Raw genomic sequence first — 16593 nt, 5'->3', positions numbered from 1 at the left:
AGCTCAGGGCGGACCAGTTAGCGCCGCGGCCGCGGGGCCACCCAATCGCCGCCCGGCTCAGGGCAGGGCGCCCGCGGCGTGATTGGCGGCGGCGGGAGCGGAGGGGGCGGCGATTGGGCGGTGAGTTTTGAAGGCAGGTTTGGCGCGAGGCGGTGATTGGCTGCCGCCGGAGCCCGAGCCCAGGGCGGAGGGAAGGGCGGGGGGCGCGGGGTGACGCTGATGCCGACACAAGGGGGACGCGGCTCGGCGGCGCGGGCTCAGCGCGGGGCCTAGGGCGGCGGCGGGGCGCGCTCCCCAGGCGCGGCGGCGGCGGAAGGGGAGGGGCGGCGGCGGCGGCGGCGGCTCCCCGGCAGCCCAGGCGGCCGCTCCGGCCCTCGCCCCGGCACCTCCCTCTTCCCCTCCCTCGGCCCGCCCGTGTCCGCCCCGCCGGCCGCGGCGCGGATGGCGGCGGCGGCCGCGGCGGCCGCCCCGGCTCTTTACGCCTGCACCAAGTGCAACCAGCGCTACCCCTTCGAGGAGCTCTCCCAGGGCCAGCAGCTGTGCAAGGTGCGGCGGCGCTGAGGCGAGGCGCGGGCGGGGCCGGGGGGGCAGCGCTGGTCGGGACGGGGCCCCCCGCGCCGGGGCCGGGCTCCCGCAGCCCCAGCCTGCCGGGGCCGTCGCGGGGGGAGGCGCCGTCCCCAGGGGCGGGGGGGCGGCCGCCAGTCCGGCGGGACGCCCCTGGGGTAGCGCCCGGCGGGGCCGGTTTGGAGGCTTTGGCGGAGCGGGGGGTAACGCCGCTCTTCTCTCCTCAGGAGTGTCGGATCGCCCACCCCATCGTGAAATGCACTTACTGCCGGTCGGAGTTCCAGCAGGAGAGGTACGGGAGGGGCCCGCCTCGCCCTGCCGGGACCTGCCCCGGCGGCGGCCGCTCCTAACGGCGGAGCTGACCCCGGTGGGGACGCTGCCGAGGGCAGTCCCGCAGTGCTGCAACCCGCCCGGCCGCTGAGGCGACGCGAGCGGGGCCCTAAACGCAGCCCAGCCTTAGATTCGTCTACTTGCCGCTAACCGCTTACCACGGCGTGTGTTTGCATGTGTGTTTTCCAGTAATTGCATAGGAAAGAATTTTGAGGGGTGTGTTTGTTGCTGAATTCAACATTATGCAATTTTATCTTTAGCAAAACTAATACGATATGCAAGAAATGCGCCCAAAACGTGAAGCAGTTTGGAACGGTGAGTAGGCTCTTGGTTCTAAATATTGAAGTCAAGTTCATGCATGTTTTAAATCAGAAGAAGCTCTCTTGCAACTGATCTTTTGTTTTCGGGAAGAAAACCGAAAACCTTTCAGGAAGGTGATGAAAATTACCGGCAGCTCTTGATTTCCTTCATGGCTTACGGTTTCTTTTTCCAGTTGAAATCGTTGTGGCTATATGTAGCTTAACAGTTAAGAATAACTGCAACGTAGCTATTTGTAGCAAAAGCAATGCTATTTGGCTTTATGTGTGTAAAGTCATTCTTCACATATTCCCAAAAACACATACTTGATGGCACAAAGACCGTTAGCTGTCTGTGTTTTTAATGAGTGGTAAATGTGAGAATCTAATAATACTGCATACTTTGTATTTTTTAAGTCTTAAAAATTTTAAACAGATGTTAATCATATTAAGCTATTAAGTAGAAAAGATTTTATGAGTATTAGCTGTATTCTTGTTACTTTGCATTTTCTCATTGTGAATTGCAGCTTTAGTTCTGTTTAGAAAAAATTTTGTATTATATGAATGCACACATTGTATCCGAGCGCCCTGCAGATACCAGTTTATTGAAGGCATCAAGACGATCTAGTGAAAGAAAAGTGCATGACTTCTATATACTTGACATAAATAGTGTTAGATGAAATTCAGTTTATTTGAGAAACCTAACAGCTGTTGATATGTAGCGGGGCATTTTGTGAATGTAAATGTAAACTGAACAAAGTACACACTTTCAAAAGCTTAAAATATAGCAAAATGAAGTGCAAGAGAGAGACAACAATGCTTTTTATCAGTAGGTCATCAAAAAAACGGAACAGCATGGAAGATAATCAGCTATTTCTAACCTGTGAAAACTGACAGCAATTTTATTTTCCAGCAACGTATTATTCTAGTTGAGTGTATGATGTAGAAGTTGATAACCTGACCTGATGGTATGGTATCTGCAGTTGTTGTTTGTGTGGGTTTTTAAGTTTCCTGCAGAATTGCAGGAATCAGGATGCTAATCTTGGAGCCATAGGGTTATCAAATCCCTGAGTAGTGCAAAGGAGAGGGACATTATCAGAAACTTCCAGTCTAAAAAAATGGCTTGATTACTCTTCTTTTAAATCTCTTGAAGTCATTTCTTTAGATATGTAGTAAACCTGAGAGAAATTGTCATCATATTTAAAAAAAAAAAAAAAAAAGTAGGCATAGAGGTAAGCAATCACGCTGTATGTGTCCCTTTTGATGACTGTACCTGGGATTTCACAGAAAGTCCAGACTGTTTTTGACCTTTTAAGAATCATCATTTTAGAGGAAAAGTTCAGTACTAAAGATAGAAATGGTAGGAAAAAGGTTCTTGTAAAATAGGTTATTTGAAGTGCTAGTAGTTTAGCAGCATCATTGTGAGTTTTAAAATACCTGTGTTCGTTACAGAAACAGTACATGTATTAACTTCAGTTCAACTTACCTGTTTTTCAGCCCAAGCCTTGTCAGTATTGTAACATTATTGCAGCATTTATTGGCACAAAGTGTCAGCGTTGCACCAACTCTGAGAAGAAGTACGGCCCACCACAGACGTGCGAACAGTGTAAACAGCAGTGTGCTTTTGATCGAAAAGAGGAGGGAAGGAGGAAGGTAGGCTTTGTTTCACAGCTGTAATGGCTTAATGTAACAACAATGTTCCTCCTTCGTAAGAGAAAGATTAACAGGAAATGTATCTGAAGTTCAGTAATATTAAAGTTGCCATTCTTTACAGTATTTGAATTAAATTTCACAACTTGCAATTGTTATGTTAGCTGCTGAGCCACCTTACTTTAAATTAAGTCACTCTTTTTAAAAGTAAGCTTAAGCTGACAGTTGTAGCTGGGGAACAGAGGTTAAAGAGTTGAACAGTTCCTCGTGCTTTGATTATTTTTTATTTTTATTTTCCCATCCATTGGATCTTACATATGTCCATGACTTGAATCTGTCACTCACTCTTCTGATTTGCCTGCCTTGCCTTAAAGTACAGCACCAGAGAGGTAGACTGCTCTGAGCAGCCCCTTCTGTTTTTTTAAATAGCTTTGGTGGTGCCACTTTCTCATTCCAGAAGGTGCTGAGGGGATGACCTCATGTCATGGTTTAACCCCAGCCGGCAGCCAAGCACCACGCAGCCGTTTGCTCGCTGCCCCCCACCCAGAGGGATGAGGAGGAGGATCGGAAAGGAATGTAAAACTCAAGGGTTGAGATAAGAACAATTCAATAGGTAAAGCAAAAGCCGCGCACGCAAGCAAAGCAAAGCAAGGAATTCATTCCCCACTTCCCTGGGCAGGCAGGTGTTCGGCCATCCCCAGGGCAGCCGGGCTCCGTCACACGTAACGGTTACTCGGGAAGACAAACGCCGTAATGCCAAATGTCCCCCCCTTCCTTCTTCCTCCCCCAGTTTATATACTCAGCATTACGTCACATGGTATGGAATATCCCTTTGGCTAGCTTGGGTCAGCTGTCCTGGCTGTGTCACCTCCCAGTTTCCCGTGCCCCTCCAGCCCTCTGGCTGGCAGGGCCCAAGGAACTGAAAAGTCCTTGGTTTAGTATAAACATCACCCAGCAACAACTGAAAACATCAATTTGCTATCAGCATTGCTCTCACACCAAATCCAAAACGCAGCACTGTACTAACTACTAAGAAGAAAATTAACACTATCCCAGCTGCAACCAGGACACCTCAAAAGCCTTTTGCCTGAATCCAAGAATAATACTGTTTTTACAGAAGAATTTTCTTGGTACGAGTAACAGTGGACATCTTGATTCTGTCTGGAATACAATGGGTTAAGAGAGAGAGAACATGGTGTCTAAGTTTAAAATGATTTGTCCCTTTAAAAAGTTACTATTACTTCTGTCATACAGAGAGAGTCCAACATTTGCTAAGACCGCTTTCTACCATAACTTTTAAACAACAAAAAGAAATGGAACAAGATTCACTTTGCTAAAAGATAATGTGCATATGTTGGAGATATGCTAGTGCTGTTTTGTACCAAAGAGATGTCTGGATTTTTCCCAAAGGTAACAGATGAAGTGAAACAAAATTTTCTTGCAAATACTGAAGTACATCTTTCTAGTGCAAGTATACTTGGAAAAAAACTCTGCTATGAATTATTTCCCAAAAGGTTGATGGAAAGTTGTTGTGTTGGCTCTGCACATTGTCCTACAAGAGAGTGCTACAGAAGACAAAAGAACAGAGGAAGAGCCTAGGATCTTCACATTCTAACTCCTCATCCTCATCTCTTACTGAGAAAGACCAGCATCATTCAAAACACCATCACCACCATCATCATCGTCACAGCAGCAGTCATCATAAGTAAGTATTTAAAAAACTCAAGTGTTTGTTGGTAACTCTTCCTCCTATGTGTTCTGTTAGTACTGAGATCAAATCAAAGGAAATAAGAAATGCTGTTTAAAACATGGCATCAAAAGCAGCAGCAGAATGTTGTTCTTCCATGTTCTGTCAAATCCCTGTATTCTTACAGTTTGGGTGAAGGGAGGTCAGCATAAAGCAGAAATTCTTGATGATCTTCACACTAGTTGATTTTAAAATTGATAGCAAGTCTAGAAAAGAAAGCCATGGAATGGCTACAGAAACAAGTTACTTAAGGATAAACTTGAATTTGGCTTTCTAAGTAGTAACTGCTGTGTGATAACTACTCCTTTACATGCGTTTACCGTGGGTTAAAAGGTGGTGTATTAGCAGTGAGCACAGGACAGCTACTTTGCTCACTTTAACTTCATCCTGACCTGTTTCTGCACACATACCTGCAGTTGAACGGAGAAGCAGAAGCAACGGTGTGGGATCACCCTCAGTCTAGGACCACTTTGCATCTCTTTGCTAGGTTTATAATCAGATCTTGTTTCTGAGTTCAGGCAGTTTCTGAGTGGCTGTGATACAGCCACAGGAAAATAACACTGTCAGTTCAGTTACTGGCACTGATATTCCACACAGTTTTGTCCCATCTTCTGCAACTTTTCTCAGCATGCTGTCTCTGGCCCTGGCATTTGTATATGCAGGGCGTACCAACCTTAACAGACTTACCCAGTTTATTTAGTCGTAAATACCATAAATTATTTGGTTTTTATAATAGTATTTTATAATTATAGTTTATAACTATAATTATATAATCATTCTTATTTTAATCGGTAGGCCTATGGCAGCATAACTTCAGAACTACTTATTTTATTTTTGTGATGGATAGTAAATACTACTGCTGCAATGGTAATAGCCCTGACCCCAGACACACAAACACTTTAATTCTAAGCTTCACTCCTCTAGGGCATATAATTTTCCATTTTGACTGAAACTTGCCTAAGTGTGACTTAAAGATAGAAGCAAAAGAAGCTGGAATGATACTGGGAATGAGAAGAGAAATACACATACTTTCACTTAAAAAAAGAGAAAAATATGATTTGGGTTTTGAGGAATTTGAAGAAAATTATTCTGGTCATGCAGAGAGTTCTTGTACTTTTTCTCTTCTAAATCTCTGCTGAAAATTGAGTTATAACAAGCCAAATCTAATTTAATGCACATGGCAGAGATACAGTAAGGATTAAAAAAGAAGTTAGCTCTCTACGACAGAATAGAGCTTCTAATATAATGAAGAGTTATAAAAGAAAGTACATCTCTATACAGATCGCAATGTTCCTGGTTTGGCACCTTTTTTCTGTAGGCTGCTAGGGGTCCCCAATAAATATGACTCTTTCCCTGTCCATTTCAGTTATTGTTGAGATGAGACAATAGAAACAACAAGGTAGAAGTACGGATTCTTTGAACTATTTCATTCACTGCGGTCTTCCACATTCTGCCATTCCTATATCGACGGTGTTAGTTGCTTTTGAAATTACTGAAAACAAATAATTGAGAAGAAGCTATTTTCAGGGATCCAAAACTTAACTTTGCTCTTACGCTACCACATAAGCACCGCTTCAGGCAGTGTTCATATGGCAGTATGGGAATCCCAGGAATGCTGCTGTACACCAGCTTGCTGAGTACAAGATTAGCAATATAAAGTTCACAAGAATTGGGAGGTACCAGCAAAAAAGAATTTAGCCGTCAGTCTGGAAGTCTACCCCTTGTGTCTTAGAATAGTGTAAACATCTAGGCAAGAAATATTTCTATAGCATCCTGACATAGTAAGGAGTGGTCACGAATATGACTGATAATACAACTGTCCAGCTGAAAATACTTTATTGTTAACTGTCTTCATTTAAAAAAAACCAAACCCAAAACAAAACAGGGAGGGGGTGTGCATTTTTCTCAAAGACAGATACCATTCACATAAACTTAGAAATAATGGCATGTTTGGTCAGTTACCAAGTACATTTCACATATTTCAGAATCAGCAATCTGAGTCCAGAACAAGATCAGGGACTATGGAAACAGAGGTAAATATGATATTATTTATTAATTTCCTTTTAATTCATCTTGCAGTTTTCACTTAAAGGACTTTTTTTCTTGCATTTCTGGCTAGTCTCTGGCATTCCGGATAGGAGCATGAGTTAGTTATTTTACATGTACCAAATGGTGATATTAGAGAGTTATATAGTATGAGGCTTTAGGTTTACATTTTGTTTGATTTCAGCCATAAATCCTCTGCAGCTATTCAGAATGAAACTCCAAAGAAAAAACCCAAACTGGAATCCAAGCCATCAAATGGAGATAGGTAAAGTTATATTTTTGTAAAGCTGAGCCATTTCAACCAAGTAGAGCACTGATTTGTGGCCAATTGCTTCTTTTTTTTTTTTTCTTTTTTTTTTTTTTTGTCTGAAGAATGAGGGAGGTGAAACTATTGTCCAGACAGAGAGATTATTGGGTGGCATCTGAGTGCTGTCAGTCAACTAAATGACTTTATTAGCAGAAAACTGGCAGTGTTTTCCTGCTTTTAAGCTGTCTGGGGCAAAATTAAATAAAGCTTATGTATGAGGTAAGAGTTATCAACAAAACAGTATTCTCTGACATTGGCATTTTGTCAGTTAGATGCAGGGTTTAAGCTGCTGCTTAAAGCTGACCTAGTAAGTAGAGAAGTCTTTGGACCTTAATGTGCAAGACTGAATCTTTATTTTGTCTCTGGCCAAACAGTTGGAATAAAAGTGGCTGTTTCAGTCAAAAGGTATTTGTCCCCCTCAAAGCTAATACTTCATTATATTTCTGCAGGTGTATGTAATGTCTGCCATTAGTAAGGTAATTTGCCAGTTGCATCTATTTCTGTCAGGTACATACTTTTTTTGCATTAGTCCTTAAGGATGTTTGTGGAATTATTATCCAATTGAAATTTTTTTAAAAATACTGTTTTTCTATTGATGTAATAAGTAACTATTGTTTTTTATTTTTAGTAGCTCTATAAATCAGTCAGCAGACAGTGGAGGAACTGACAACTTTGTCCTTATAAGTCAACTGAAAGAAGAAGTAATGTCACTTAAACGTCTTCTGCAGCAAAGAGATCAGACTATTTTAGAAAAAGATAAAAAGGTAAAAGTTGCACCTGCTTAATAAAACTTCATCATTTTGTTTTCTATTTAGTGGACTGCTAACAATGTCAAAATGGTGAGATAAAAAAATTGTACCTAGTTTTTATTTTCTAGTGACTAATCAGATCTTACCATTTAAAGGACAAGTTTGGGACTTTTGTATCATGAATATATTTTGGCTCTAAGTCAAAGAGGAATTCATCTTACCTCACTTGAGCCACCTAGAAGCTAGTCATCTGGTTCACTGTTACTCAGGCTGCATGCCACAGGTGATGGATAAAATGCCAGACGGTGCCTTCTATGAGTTACATATTCTAAACTGAGTGATGGCAAGGATCCTGGATACCTACATAGACTGATGGGCACACACAGTAAGAGGAGGATTAAGAGCAGTAACCATTCAGAGTTTAGCATAGTTTTTGTTTAGTTTTAAATTAAAGCAACTGTAGCCATAATTAATGAATTTATGTCCAAATTTACATACACAATGTATGAAAATTAAGTGTTTGGATTTTAAAAGATGGGTAGCATGTGTGGTATAAGTTGTCACATCTTTGTGGATGGTCAGAGACTAGAAGAAAAGCTGGGATTAGGTGCCTGGCAGTCAACAAAAGTTAAGTGAAATAGGCTCAAATGGCTGCAGTGAAACTCATAGAAGACATACACCCTTCAAACAACCTAACGACTGACAAGAAAAGAGAAATAAACACAAATGCATACTGTGCTCTGCCTTTATTAGAGCTTGTTTGTCTGCCATCTGATTAACTAGATGCTTTTAAGACACTGTAATGGTGGCTCTAGAATTGAATATTCTGTTCAGAATTGAATAGGTTATGGAGTTGTATTAAAAATAAATTTACTGTGTTTTCAAGTAAAATTTTGATTATAGATGTATGGCGGCCTGTCAAAATATTGATGGTTAAGAAAGGTTCATTGACCCTGAAAGGAAAACGCTTCCCCTTTTAAACCATGGTTTAGTATCTTAATTTCTACACTTGTGTTGTATAAAGGATATTGAACATTTTTTTGTTTATATCACTGTTATAATATACCTAGTGTTGGAAGTACTTGCTATTTCAAGCCTTTAAGCAGTTAATGTGAAAGAAGTTTGTCAGGGATTCTCTTACATATTTTCTTCAAAGGACAAACGTTAAGGCCCTGATCTCTCTCTCATAAAACTAGTCACGAATCAGTAGGAAACTCACTTAGCTGTTTTTCCGTTTTATCTACTGGGCAAAACTAACAGAATGGTTAGGTAAGGAAATGTCACCTGCTTCTGTGTAACCACTGCAGTAACTTGTTTTGTGCTGTTGCCATAAGGAGAATGTCTAATAATTTTTTATATCCCCACTGCTAAAACTATTTGACCTCGGAGTTCTTTGAACTTAAGGACTCCTTCAGGCACAAATTACTCGCTTTCAGAACGTCGCTTACTTTCTTCAGCTGCTGTGGGGTAGGGGAGAAAAGCTGAACGCATCCTACAGTGTTTGTATAGCTGAAAAATTTACAACAGGTTAATGCACTGCAGGGTCTTTTTTTTGACTGTGAGGTAGTAAAGACATTTACTGGGATAAAAGCCTGAGCCAGACCTGTGGGAGAGTCCTGTTAAGATATTATTCCAAGACTTGTCTAGGGACAGTGTCTGAACAATTTGCAGCGCTCCAAAAGAAAACCTCTGGAATGTGTAACGTATGGCAACAAAAACAACTCAGTACACCAGCTTTACAGACAATCCTCATTAATTATTTTTTGTTAAGGAGGCGAGACCTCAGACATGTCATTACCAGCGCTTACTGTTTGCAGTACTAGCCTTGTTTTGCTTTCTGGACAAAATATTAACGAGACACCAAGACATTACTGTGGGGCCCTGAGGCTTAATCACCGGGAAGGGACTGTAACTTGCTGAATGTTCACAGGTAGTGTGTTTGCTCATCTAGTTGCATACTCTACTATGGTGCAATACAACTGCTAGGTTTGTTTAATATTTGGTTTGTGGTATGTGGTTTTATGCTGGGTACCCTGGAATTTACAACAGCTCTTAAGTACATACCTTGAGCAGCAGACTGTGTACAGTGAGGGGTGTAATATCTTTGTGTCAAGATACCTGCACTTTATTTAGGACGATCTGATTGCCAGTTCTTTTGAATGTTTTGTTTCACTACATGTGATTTGACACATACTAAGGTTGGCAATAGCTGTCTTGGTAGTCATTTTCAGAATGTAGGCTCTGGTTTGTTATAGCGGGCTTCTTTGCTAGCAAAGAGTCTTCATTTCCTGAAAATTCCAGATTTTGAACTGGAGAGGTTCAAAATAGCCAGGTGAATCTGAGATGCTTTGAGGAACTAAACTTTTTAAATAAGTGGTTCCTAAAACTTCTGGGTCCACATACAGCAAACTGTTAGTAGTTCACCCAGCTGTACATGCTTCCAGAAGAAGCTTTCAGCTGCTTGGATAGAAGCGTACATCACAGTTTAGAAACACCTGCCTTGGTGTATGTCGTCTGGATTTGAGCCTGTCTCAGGGGAGACCCAGTGCCAGCGGTACTACACCATACGCTCAGAATTAAATCATAAGTTATTTTAATGACACATTTCTAATAACACAGTTTAATTCAGTATTGTTGTAGATTGAGAAGCAGTGAGACTCTGGAACGTATACTTCTGTTTAGGACAAATTGTAGCATGAAAGTACACAAAAGACTCCTTTCTGTTGTCTTTGGAAGATTTTCCATGTGTTACCATACCATATAACTGAAGAAACTTAACTGAAGATTGTGATAAGTGACTCTCAGTTGAAAAAACAGCTAAGATTATAAATCATTAGTCTTGTATTTGAATTATTTTTTGTGTTGAGGATTAACCTTCTTTATACCAAGTCCTGAGCAAACAATACAGTTACGGAAGTACCGTTCTTTTCTTCATATAAAGTAAGCATACTTGCATTTCAAGCTACTTCTCAAGTGCTGAGCTGTCAGTATTAAATGGGAAATGAATATAGTGTTTCCTGAGGTTCCTAGTGCTTCCATAAAGATTTCACAGGTTGATTAGAAGATGTATACTGTCGCAGTCCAAGGAATCTTCATAGAATTCGTGTTTTCAGTTGACAGAACTGAAGGCAGACTTCCAGTACCAGGAGTCTAACTTGAGGACGAAGATGAACAGTATGGAGAAAGCTCACAAGGAAACTGTGGAACAGTTGCAGGTGAGTACTTGCTTATCAGTACTTGAGAAATACTTCAGATGGAGTTATGTATTCTGGCTGTTCACTCACGGCAACGAAATAGTACCAAGTTCCTGAACGGTCATTACCATGTTTAATTTTGAATGCATTGTACAGCGGTTCTGCAGTCAACCGACAATCTCCGTATGAGTTAAACTCACTGTAAGAATGGCTTTCTAACTTCAAGAGATAGAGGTTTGCCTCACATGCTTTCTCAGAGGTTATGTTATTTTTTGTGTCTGTTCTCTGATGCCTAAATCAGTTGTCAGTATGCTGTTGATCTGATTTAAGGGCTCAGCGTTAACGCAGTTGACAGTTAAGTGTCTCTTGTTAAAGCATACTTTATCAGAAGGAAAGCCTGAATCGCTGCCTCATAAATCACAAACTGAACAGGTACTCAGTGCAATACCTCAGATACTGAATTTTGCAGTACAGGAAATGTGGTTACCTTTTTCTGTTAAAGATGGAATATGTATATCAGAAAGCATATACAAATCTTTGAAAAGTGATCATTCATAAATGCAATGGGAAATTAGTGTATGACACTACTATCTAAGATGTTTCCGTAATTCATAATTATTTTTTTTATCTGTATTTCAGGCCAAAAACAGAGAACTGCTCAAACAGGTTGCAGCATTGTCAAAGGGTAAAAAGTTTGATAAAAGTGGGAGTATACTAACATCTCCTTGAGGAACTGGTTATTCGTGGGGTTTGCTACTCAATGTAAATTTGAGTAATTCTGTGAAGCCCTTAAAATCCTGTGTAGTGGAAAAAATATTTTTGCACACCAGATTAGTTGGCATGTTTCCTACACGTTTTTATAATTAATATGCAGCTTTTTTAGTTACTGTTCAGATGAAATACTTCAACTGGCTTGAAGAATGTTTTTATTTTTTTGATATTGGAAACCTTTTGCCAGCAATAGTATTAACAATTGCATAGAGAACATAGCAGTGCTCTCTCTAAAAGGACAACATGCAATAAAAAAACTAGGTGTACTTTTTACAAAGCAGCAACTGAGTCTTTTAACCTACACTGATGTCAGCCAAAAGATTATGAATCTGCAATGACACTGAACACTTTTTCTGGCAACTGTTCATTTACTTTGTATCAAAATATAAATTTAGAATGGAAATCATGGTGCTCTCAAGTGAAACAAAAAAAAAGGCATATATGTATGTGTAAATACAACTGTAATGGTTATATTCTTAGTTATAACAAGTAATTAGTGTTTTACATTCTTGTGATAGGGATTTACCGAAAGATTATCTATTGTACAGTAACAGAGGCAGTGTGGTTTTTGTAAGATTTACTGTAGATTTTTCTTGCAAGTGCCTTTCTCCAACTGTTTATTTATAGGAATGTTGGTATTTTGTACATAAGGTTTTTATGTTTTAAAATCATGTTTAATAAATGTTTTATGTAAATATAAATGTGTGTACAGAAGAATCTGAAACAAAGATCGAAGTGGCTAGTGCAGTGCTTGAAGCAGCATTAAGAGCTAGCTAATTGATGGACAGTGAGTACTGGCTTTAGGTAACCTTTGTAGCTTGTGTCTGTGAGGTGTAGAATTTTGTTAGTGCTGCTCATGCCAAACACTTCCTGAACAAAAAATGAAATGTTTTTTGCCACACTGGAGTTTAGTGGTTTGTTTATATATTTTTCCCATTTGGCACAACACTAATTTTAATTCCATAGGAGACATTGTACTCCCAATGTTTCATCCTTAATTAGTGATATACACTCAAAGTTTTTAAAAAAATTATTCCCCATTGACTGATTTAATGTATTTAGTAGTAACTTATGGTGATTGTTCTTAATGAATTGCAATTTTTTTATCCCCCAGTAAAGATACACAATGAGAAAAGAGCAGCCAAAACTAATGGTCTTGAAATTAATGGAGTGGATGTGGTGTCAAAGGGTGGGTTGTTTTAATGTTTTGAGTAGATTTTGATTCTAAATTACATCAGTTTAAGTTTAGCTCTGCTCCTAATGGACATTAGTCATATTCAGAAATTTCTATTAAAACATAATTTGGTATACCCCTAGGTCTCCGTTCAGGAAGGTGAGTTACGAATCGGCATAAAGTGAAGTAGACTTACCTAAGTACAGGTTTAGTTCAGCTCTGGGTACTGATTGGTAACAGGGTAACTGCTTATATTTCAGTAAGCTTAATTGTGTAGAATAAGCTACACACCTTCTAATTAAAGAACAAAAATCTAAAGTTCCTTGGCTGTCCACTCACGTACTGAGCAATGAACACCTTTTCAGTAGTTCAAACAAGTTCCAGCAGTGACAGACAACTGAATAATTTGAAAAAATCAAACTGTCTTGTTTCGTATGGTATATGTGTATTTTTACACCCTAAAATCAACTTTGTATGTTTATAAATGCTCTTCTTTTAACTTGCTAAACTAGGGTAGAGAGTGCTGCTATCCTTTGGGGATGTTGGTTGGTTGGGGTTTTTTAGTATACCAATTTATGACTTTCATTAATTCAGAGTTAGTATTTTGATAATTTTTTTTTCTAAATTGAATGGTGACCCATGTTTGTTGAAATTCATTTTAAAATACAGAAATGCATAGCAAATTGAAATGTTTGAATTAAGATTATTTAGTGATATCTGTTCAAGCTGCAGTAAGGTGTTCCGTTTTAAAGCAGCAACCTGAATTTCTATATTATAGATGTGATTGACTTTATAAATCACAGTCTGAAAAAATTTTAGGGGCTTCAAAGTGTTTGGTTCTAATTAAAGACCTGTGGGTTTTCTTCCATATTCTCATTTTTAACATGAATTTTTTGAAAGTTATAAACTAGCCAACTGAATCCCAGTCCTGAAAATAATGTCCTGGAGCTATAAATTATTGACATAATAAACTGATGTTCTTTAAATGTGGATCTGCAAGGAGATTGTTGTACTGTATTGTGTGTTTTAGCCTGTTTCCAGATGTTGATTAGCATTGACCAGTAAATGGCCGTTTTGGCTCGAGTTATTTATGTATTTTAAGCCTGTGAATATTGCAGCCCCCTTTTAGATAGTATGTCTAAATAAGTGTTCTGCAGTGAAAGCTATTCAGCTGTCCACATGTATAGATTATTGAAATACTGTACTGGCACACATCTGACCGTTGACATTTTGTACCTTTTCTAAATCCAATGTTTCACAATAAAATCTTGTCAAAACATTAATTTGTCCTTTAAAAATTATTCAGAAATTCATATGTCATGTTAATCCTCCACACTGTCACTTGCTAAAAGTCTGTGGCCAAAAAAGGGAAGAATTTCATATTTGCATTTAGTATTTAGATTTCTGGGAAGATTAGACACCCTGGGCTGCCTACAAATTTTGCCAAATTAGAGCTTCAGATTAATTTTTCTCAAGAAAATATTTTGGTTTTCTACAACAGGCTTATAAATCATAGAAATATTTTCTTGTAGAGAAGAAAAAAAACCCTTAAGGTTTAACTGAAATTTAGTGACATTTAATAAAGCCTTCAGCAGCTTTTTATATGCTGATTAACATCAGCAGTCGTGTTTAAAAGTATCTGAATTTCAGTCTTAGGCTGTTAACCATAAGGTTGTTCTTCTGGTACATACATTGTGTACATGTAAGGTGATTCTGAGATTGGAAGTGACATTGATAATTTTTATCAATTAAAACAGGGAGTAAGATTCCGTATCTTTCTGGCCAAGGCAATTATCTAGAAGTGGGGAATCCTCGAGTTTCAAAGCCCTGCTCTTAAAACAGTGTATATTTTATATTAGGTATAGTGATTAATAATATGCTATTTTAATATTGAATTTTCTTAGCCTCATTTTAATGCAAATTTGCAATGGCTTTGTTGAAGCCATTTATTTTTAAAGCCGAGAGCAAGTCAAAACCATGTGTGGTACTGAGTTTAAATATTGCTTCAGTGTGACACACGCAAAACTTGTATGACTGGCCATGTAACAGATTGACTCCCTGAAAGAGGTTTGCATCATTTGAAGCAAATTTTCTTAAAGGAGATTTAAATTGTTAACAGCCTATGTATAGGCACTTAGTGAGTTCTTAGTGGTCTTCAGTATCTTCAGAAGCTCTGAATCCACACTGAATTTTTTGAAAACACTGAAGTGTGTGATTGCAAACTATAATCTTGAGTAACTTTTGAAAATGAAGTAAAAGCTGTTCATGTCATTTTTGTTCCTTCAAGTGAGTTACTAAAAGGTGGGTTCAATTGAAAATACTGCAATAGAAGATAGATTTTCTCATATATTATGTGCAATTCCTTTAGTTTTCCTCATGGAAAAGGTATTGATACATAAAATGACTTCTGTTGAATCCCACAGGAGAAGTAGAGGGAATCGGGCAAAGGGATTATTGAGGTGGAAGAGGAGATGTCTGAGGTGTCCCTGGGGGAAGGAGGAGGGTAATGGAGGTGTAAGGGCTAATGGGGAAGAGAAACTTCTGAGATACCAAGTTACTCATTTAAGCAATGTACTGAATCACATAGCTGTGGGTTTTTTTCAAGACTCGTCATCTGTGTATGTTCAGAAATGGCAACTCTTTCAGGTAAAATGCAGCATCGCTTAAGGGAGTTTTTTGTTTGGCTTTCTTTTAAAGCTACTACAGTCCACCTTCAAGAAATCAACAGATTAAAGAGCTTGATTAAATTGAAACACAAAGACATGCAATGTGAAATCCATCTTGCAAGCAGTTAGTCATGCCGTTTAGGCCTAGGAAAAAAAAAAAAAAAAAGGGAAAACTGTAACAGAGCACTGTATACCATTGCCCCAGCTGGGTAATGGTGCAAGTCTCAACATATGACTCGAGCTTTCTGTCTGTTCTCATGCATTAGACAGAAATTGTCCTTGAAGTTATGTCACCGAGGCATGAATCATTGACATTTTCCCTTGCTTTAACCCAAACAGAAAGCATGTCTGGATTTGCCCATTTACCTTTAAAAATGTTCATTGTAATATGCTGGCGCTGTTCTAACTGACCTTCTTGCTCCTGGGAATTTCTCTGCAGTGTCTCCTCCTGGTGTGTAAAGGCAATTCTGCATTTTCACTGAAGGGATTTAAGTACCACGAATGCTGGTGTGCTGAGCAAGCCAGGTGAAAGTAAACATTTGTAGGGTGTTGGTTTTCCTTCTACTAAGGCTTTCTGACTCTGGGAGTACTTGGATGATTTATTTTTGTCAGTTGGAAAACGGGCATTCAAGCTTCTGAAGAATACCAAAGGCTGAAGAAAAACCTGCATCATCTTGGTGTACAAAAGGTCAGTCTTAGAGGCATGAGCAGAACACTGCTTTTATAGTGATTTGTTTTGATTGCAGAAGGCTTATGGACAAACAAAAATAAACCGGACCAACAAATAGGTCAGAGCTGCTTTGGACCACAATGATCTTATTAGAGGCTGGGTGACAGGAATGTGTTGTGTTCCTACTATGGCTTCTGCAGGTATTAGAATTTGCAGCCTAAGTTGATTTTTACTTCCAGTTGTACCCCCTTCCCCCTTTTTTAGTAACTTATAGCAATTTATTTTGAACTGAATGCTGAAAACCTGAAGATGTTTTCCCTTATCTGATTCATAAAAGATGCAGCACGTTCACAGTTTATCCTCTATCAGGTACATCAACTCATGTCTTTTCATTTCATGGAAATCTTGAAGGTCGGTTGTATTTATAGA

General features: G+C 39.4%; 1 protein-coding gene across 7 annotated transcripts; it reads left to right on the top strand.

The window, feature by feature from the left end:
- Positions 1 to 361: 361 nt before the first annotated feature.
- FAM76B (family with sequence similarity 76 member B) lies at positions 362 to 14129 on the top strand. Of its 7 annotated transcripts, none has more exons than XM_037376100.1 (10): positions 363 to 546; positions 792 to 856; positions 1155 to 1209; positions 2688 to 2843; positions 4355 to 4545; positions 6573 to 6620; positions 6818 to 6898; positions 7572 to 7704; positions 10803 to 10904; positions 11523 to 14129. In XM_037376100.1, the coding sequence occupies exons 1-10, from the start codon at positions 442 to 444 to the stop codon at positions 11610 to 11612; spliced, it is 1026 nt and encodes a 341-aa protein (XP_037231997.1). In that variant the 5' UTR covers positions 363 to 441; the 3' UTR covers positions 11613 to 14129. The 7 variants fall into 7 exon arrangements, with proteins under 7 accessions (XP_037231999.1, XP_037231997.1, XP_037231996.1 ...); XM_037376099.1 differs by having other exon boundaries at positions 7569 to 7704; XM_037376102.1 differs by lacking the exon at positions 6573 to 6620 and having other exon boundaries at positions 362 to 546.
- Positions 14130 to 16593: the final 2464 nt, after the last annotated feature.

This window comes from Falco rusticolus, chromosome 2, assembly GCF_015220075.1.
Source record: "Falco rusticolus isolate bFalRus1 chromosome 2, bFalRus1.pri, whole genome shotgun sequence".
Taxonomy (NCBI): domain Eukaryota; kingdom Metazoa; phylum Chordata; class Aves; order Falconiformes; family Falconidae; genus Falco; species Falco rusticolus.
This window is presented reverse-complemented; position numbering and strand designations above follow the sequence as displayed.

Coding starts and splice junctions, on each gene's coding strand:
- FAM76B (XM_037376099.1), top strand. CDS start 442: ATGGCGGCGGCGGCCGCGGCGGCCGCCCCGGCTCTTTACGCCTGCACC. Junction 1,210..2,687: donor ACGTGAAGCAGTTTGGAACG/GTGAGTAGGCTC, acceptor CCTGTTTTTCAG/CCCAAGCCTTGTCAGTATTG. Junction 6,621..6,817: donor CAGGGACTATGGAAACAGAG/GTAAATATGATA, acceptor GTTTGATTTCAG/CCATAAATCCTCTGCAGCTA.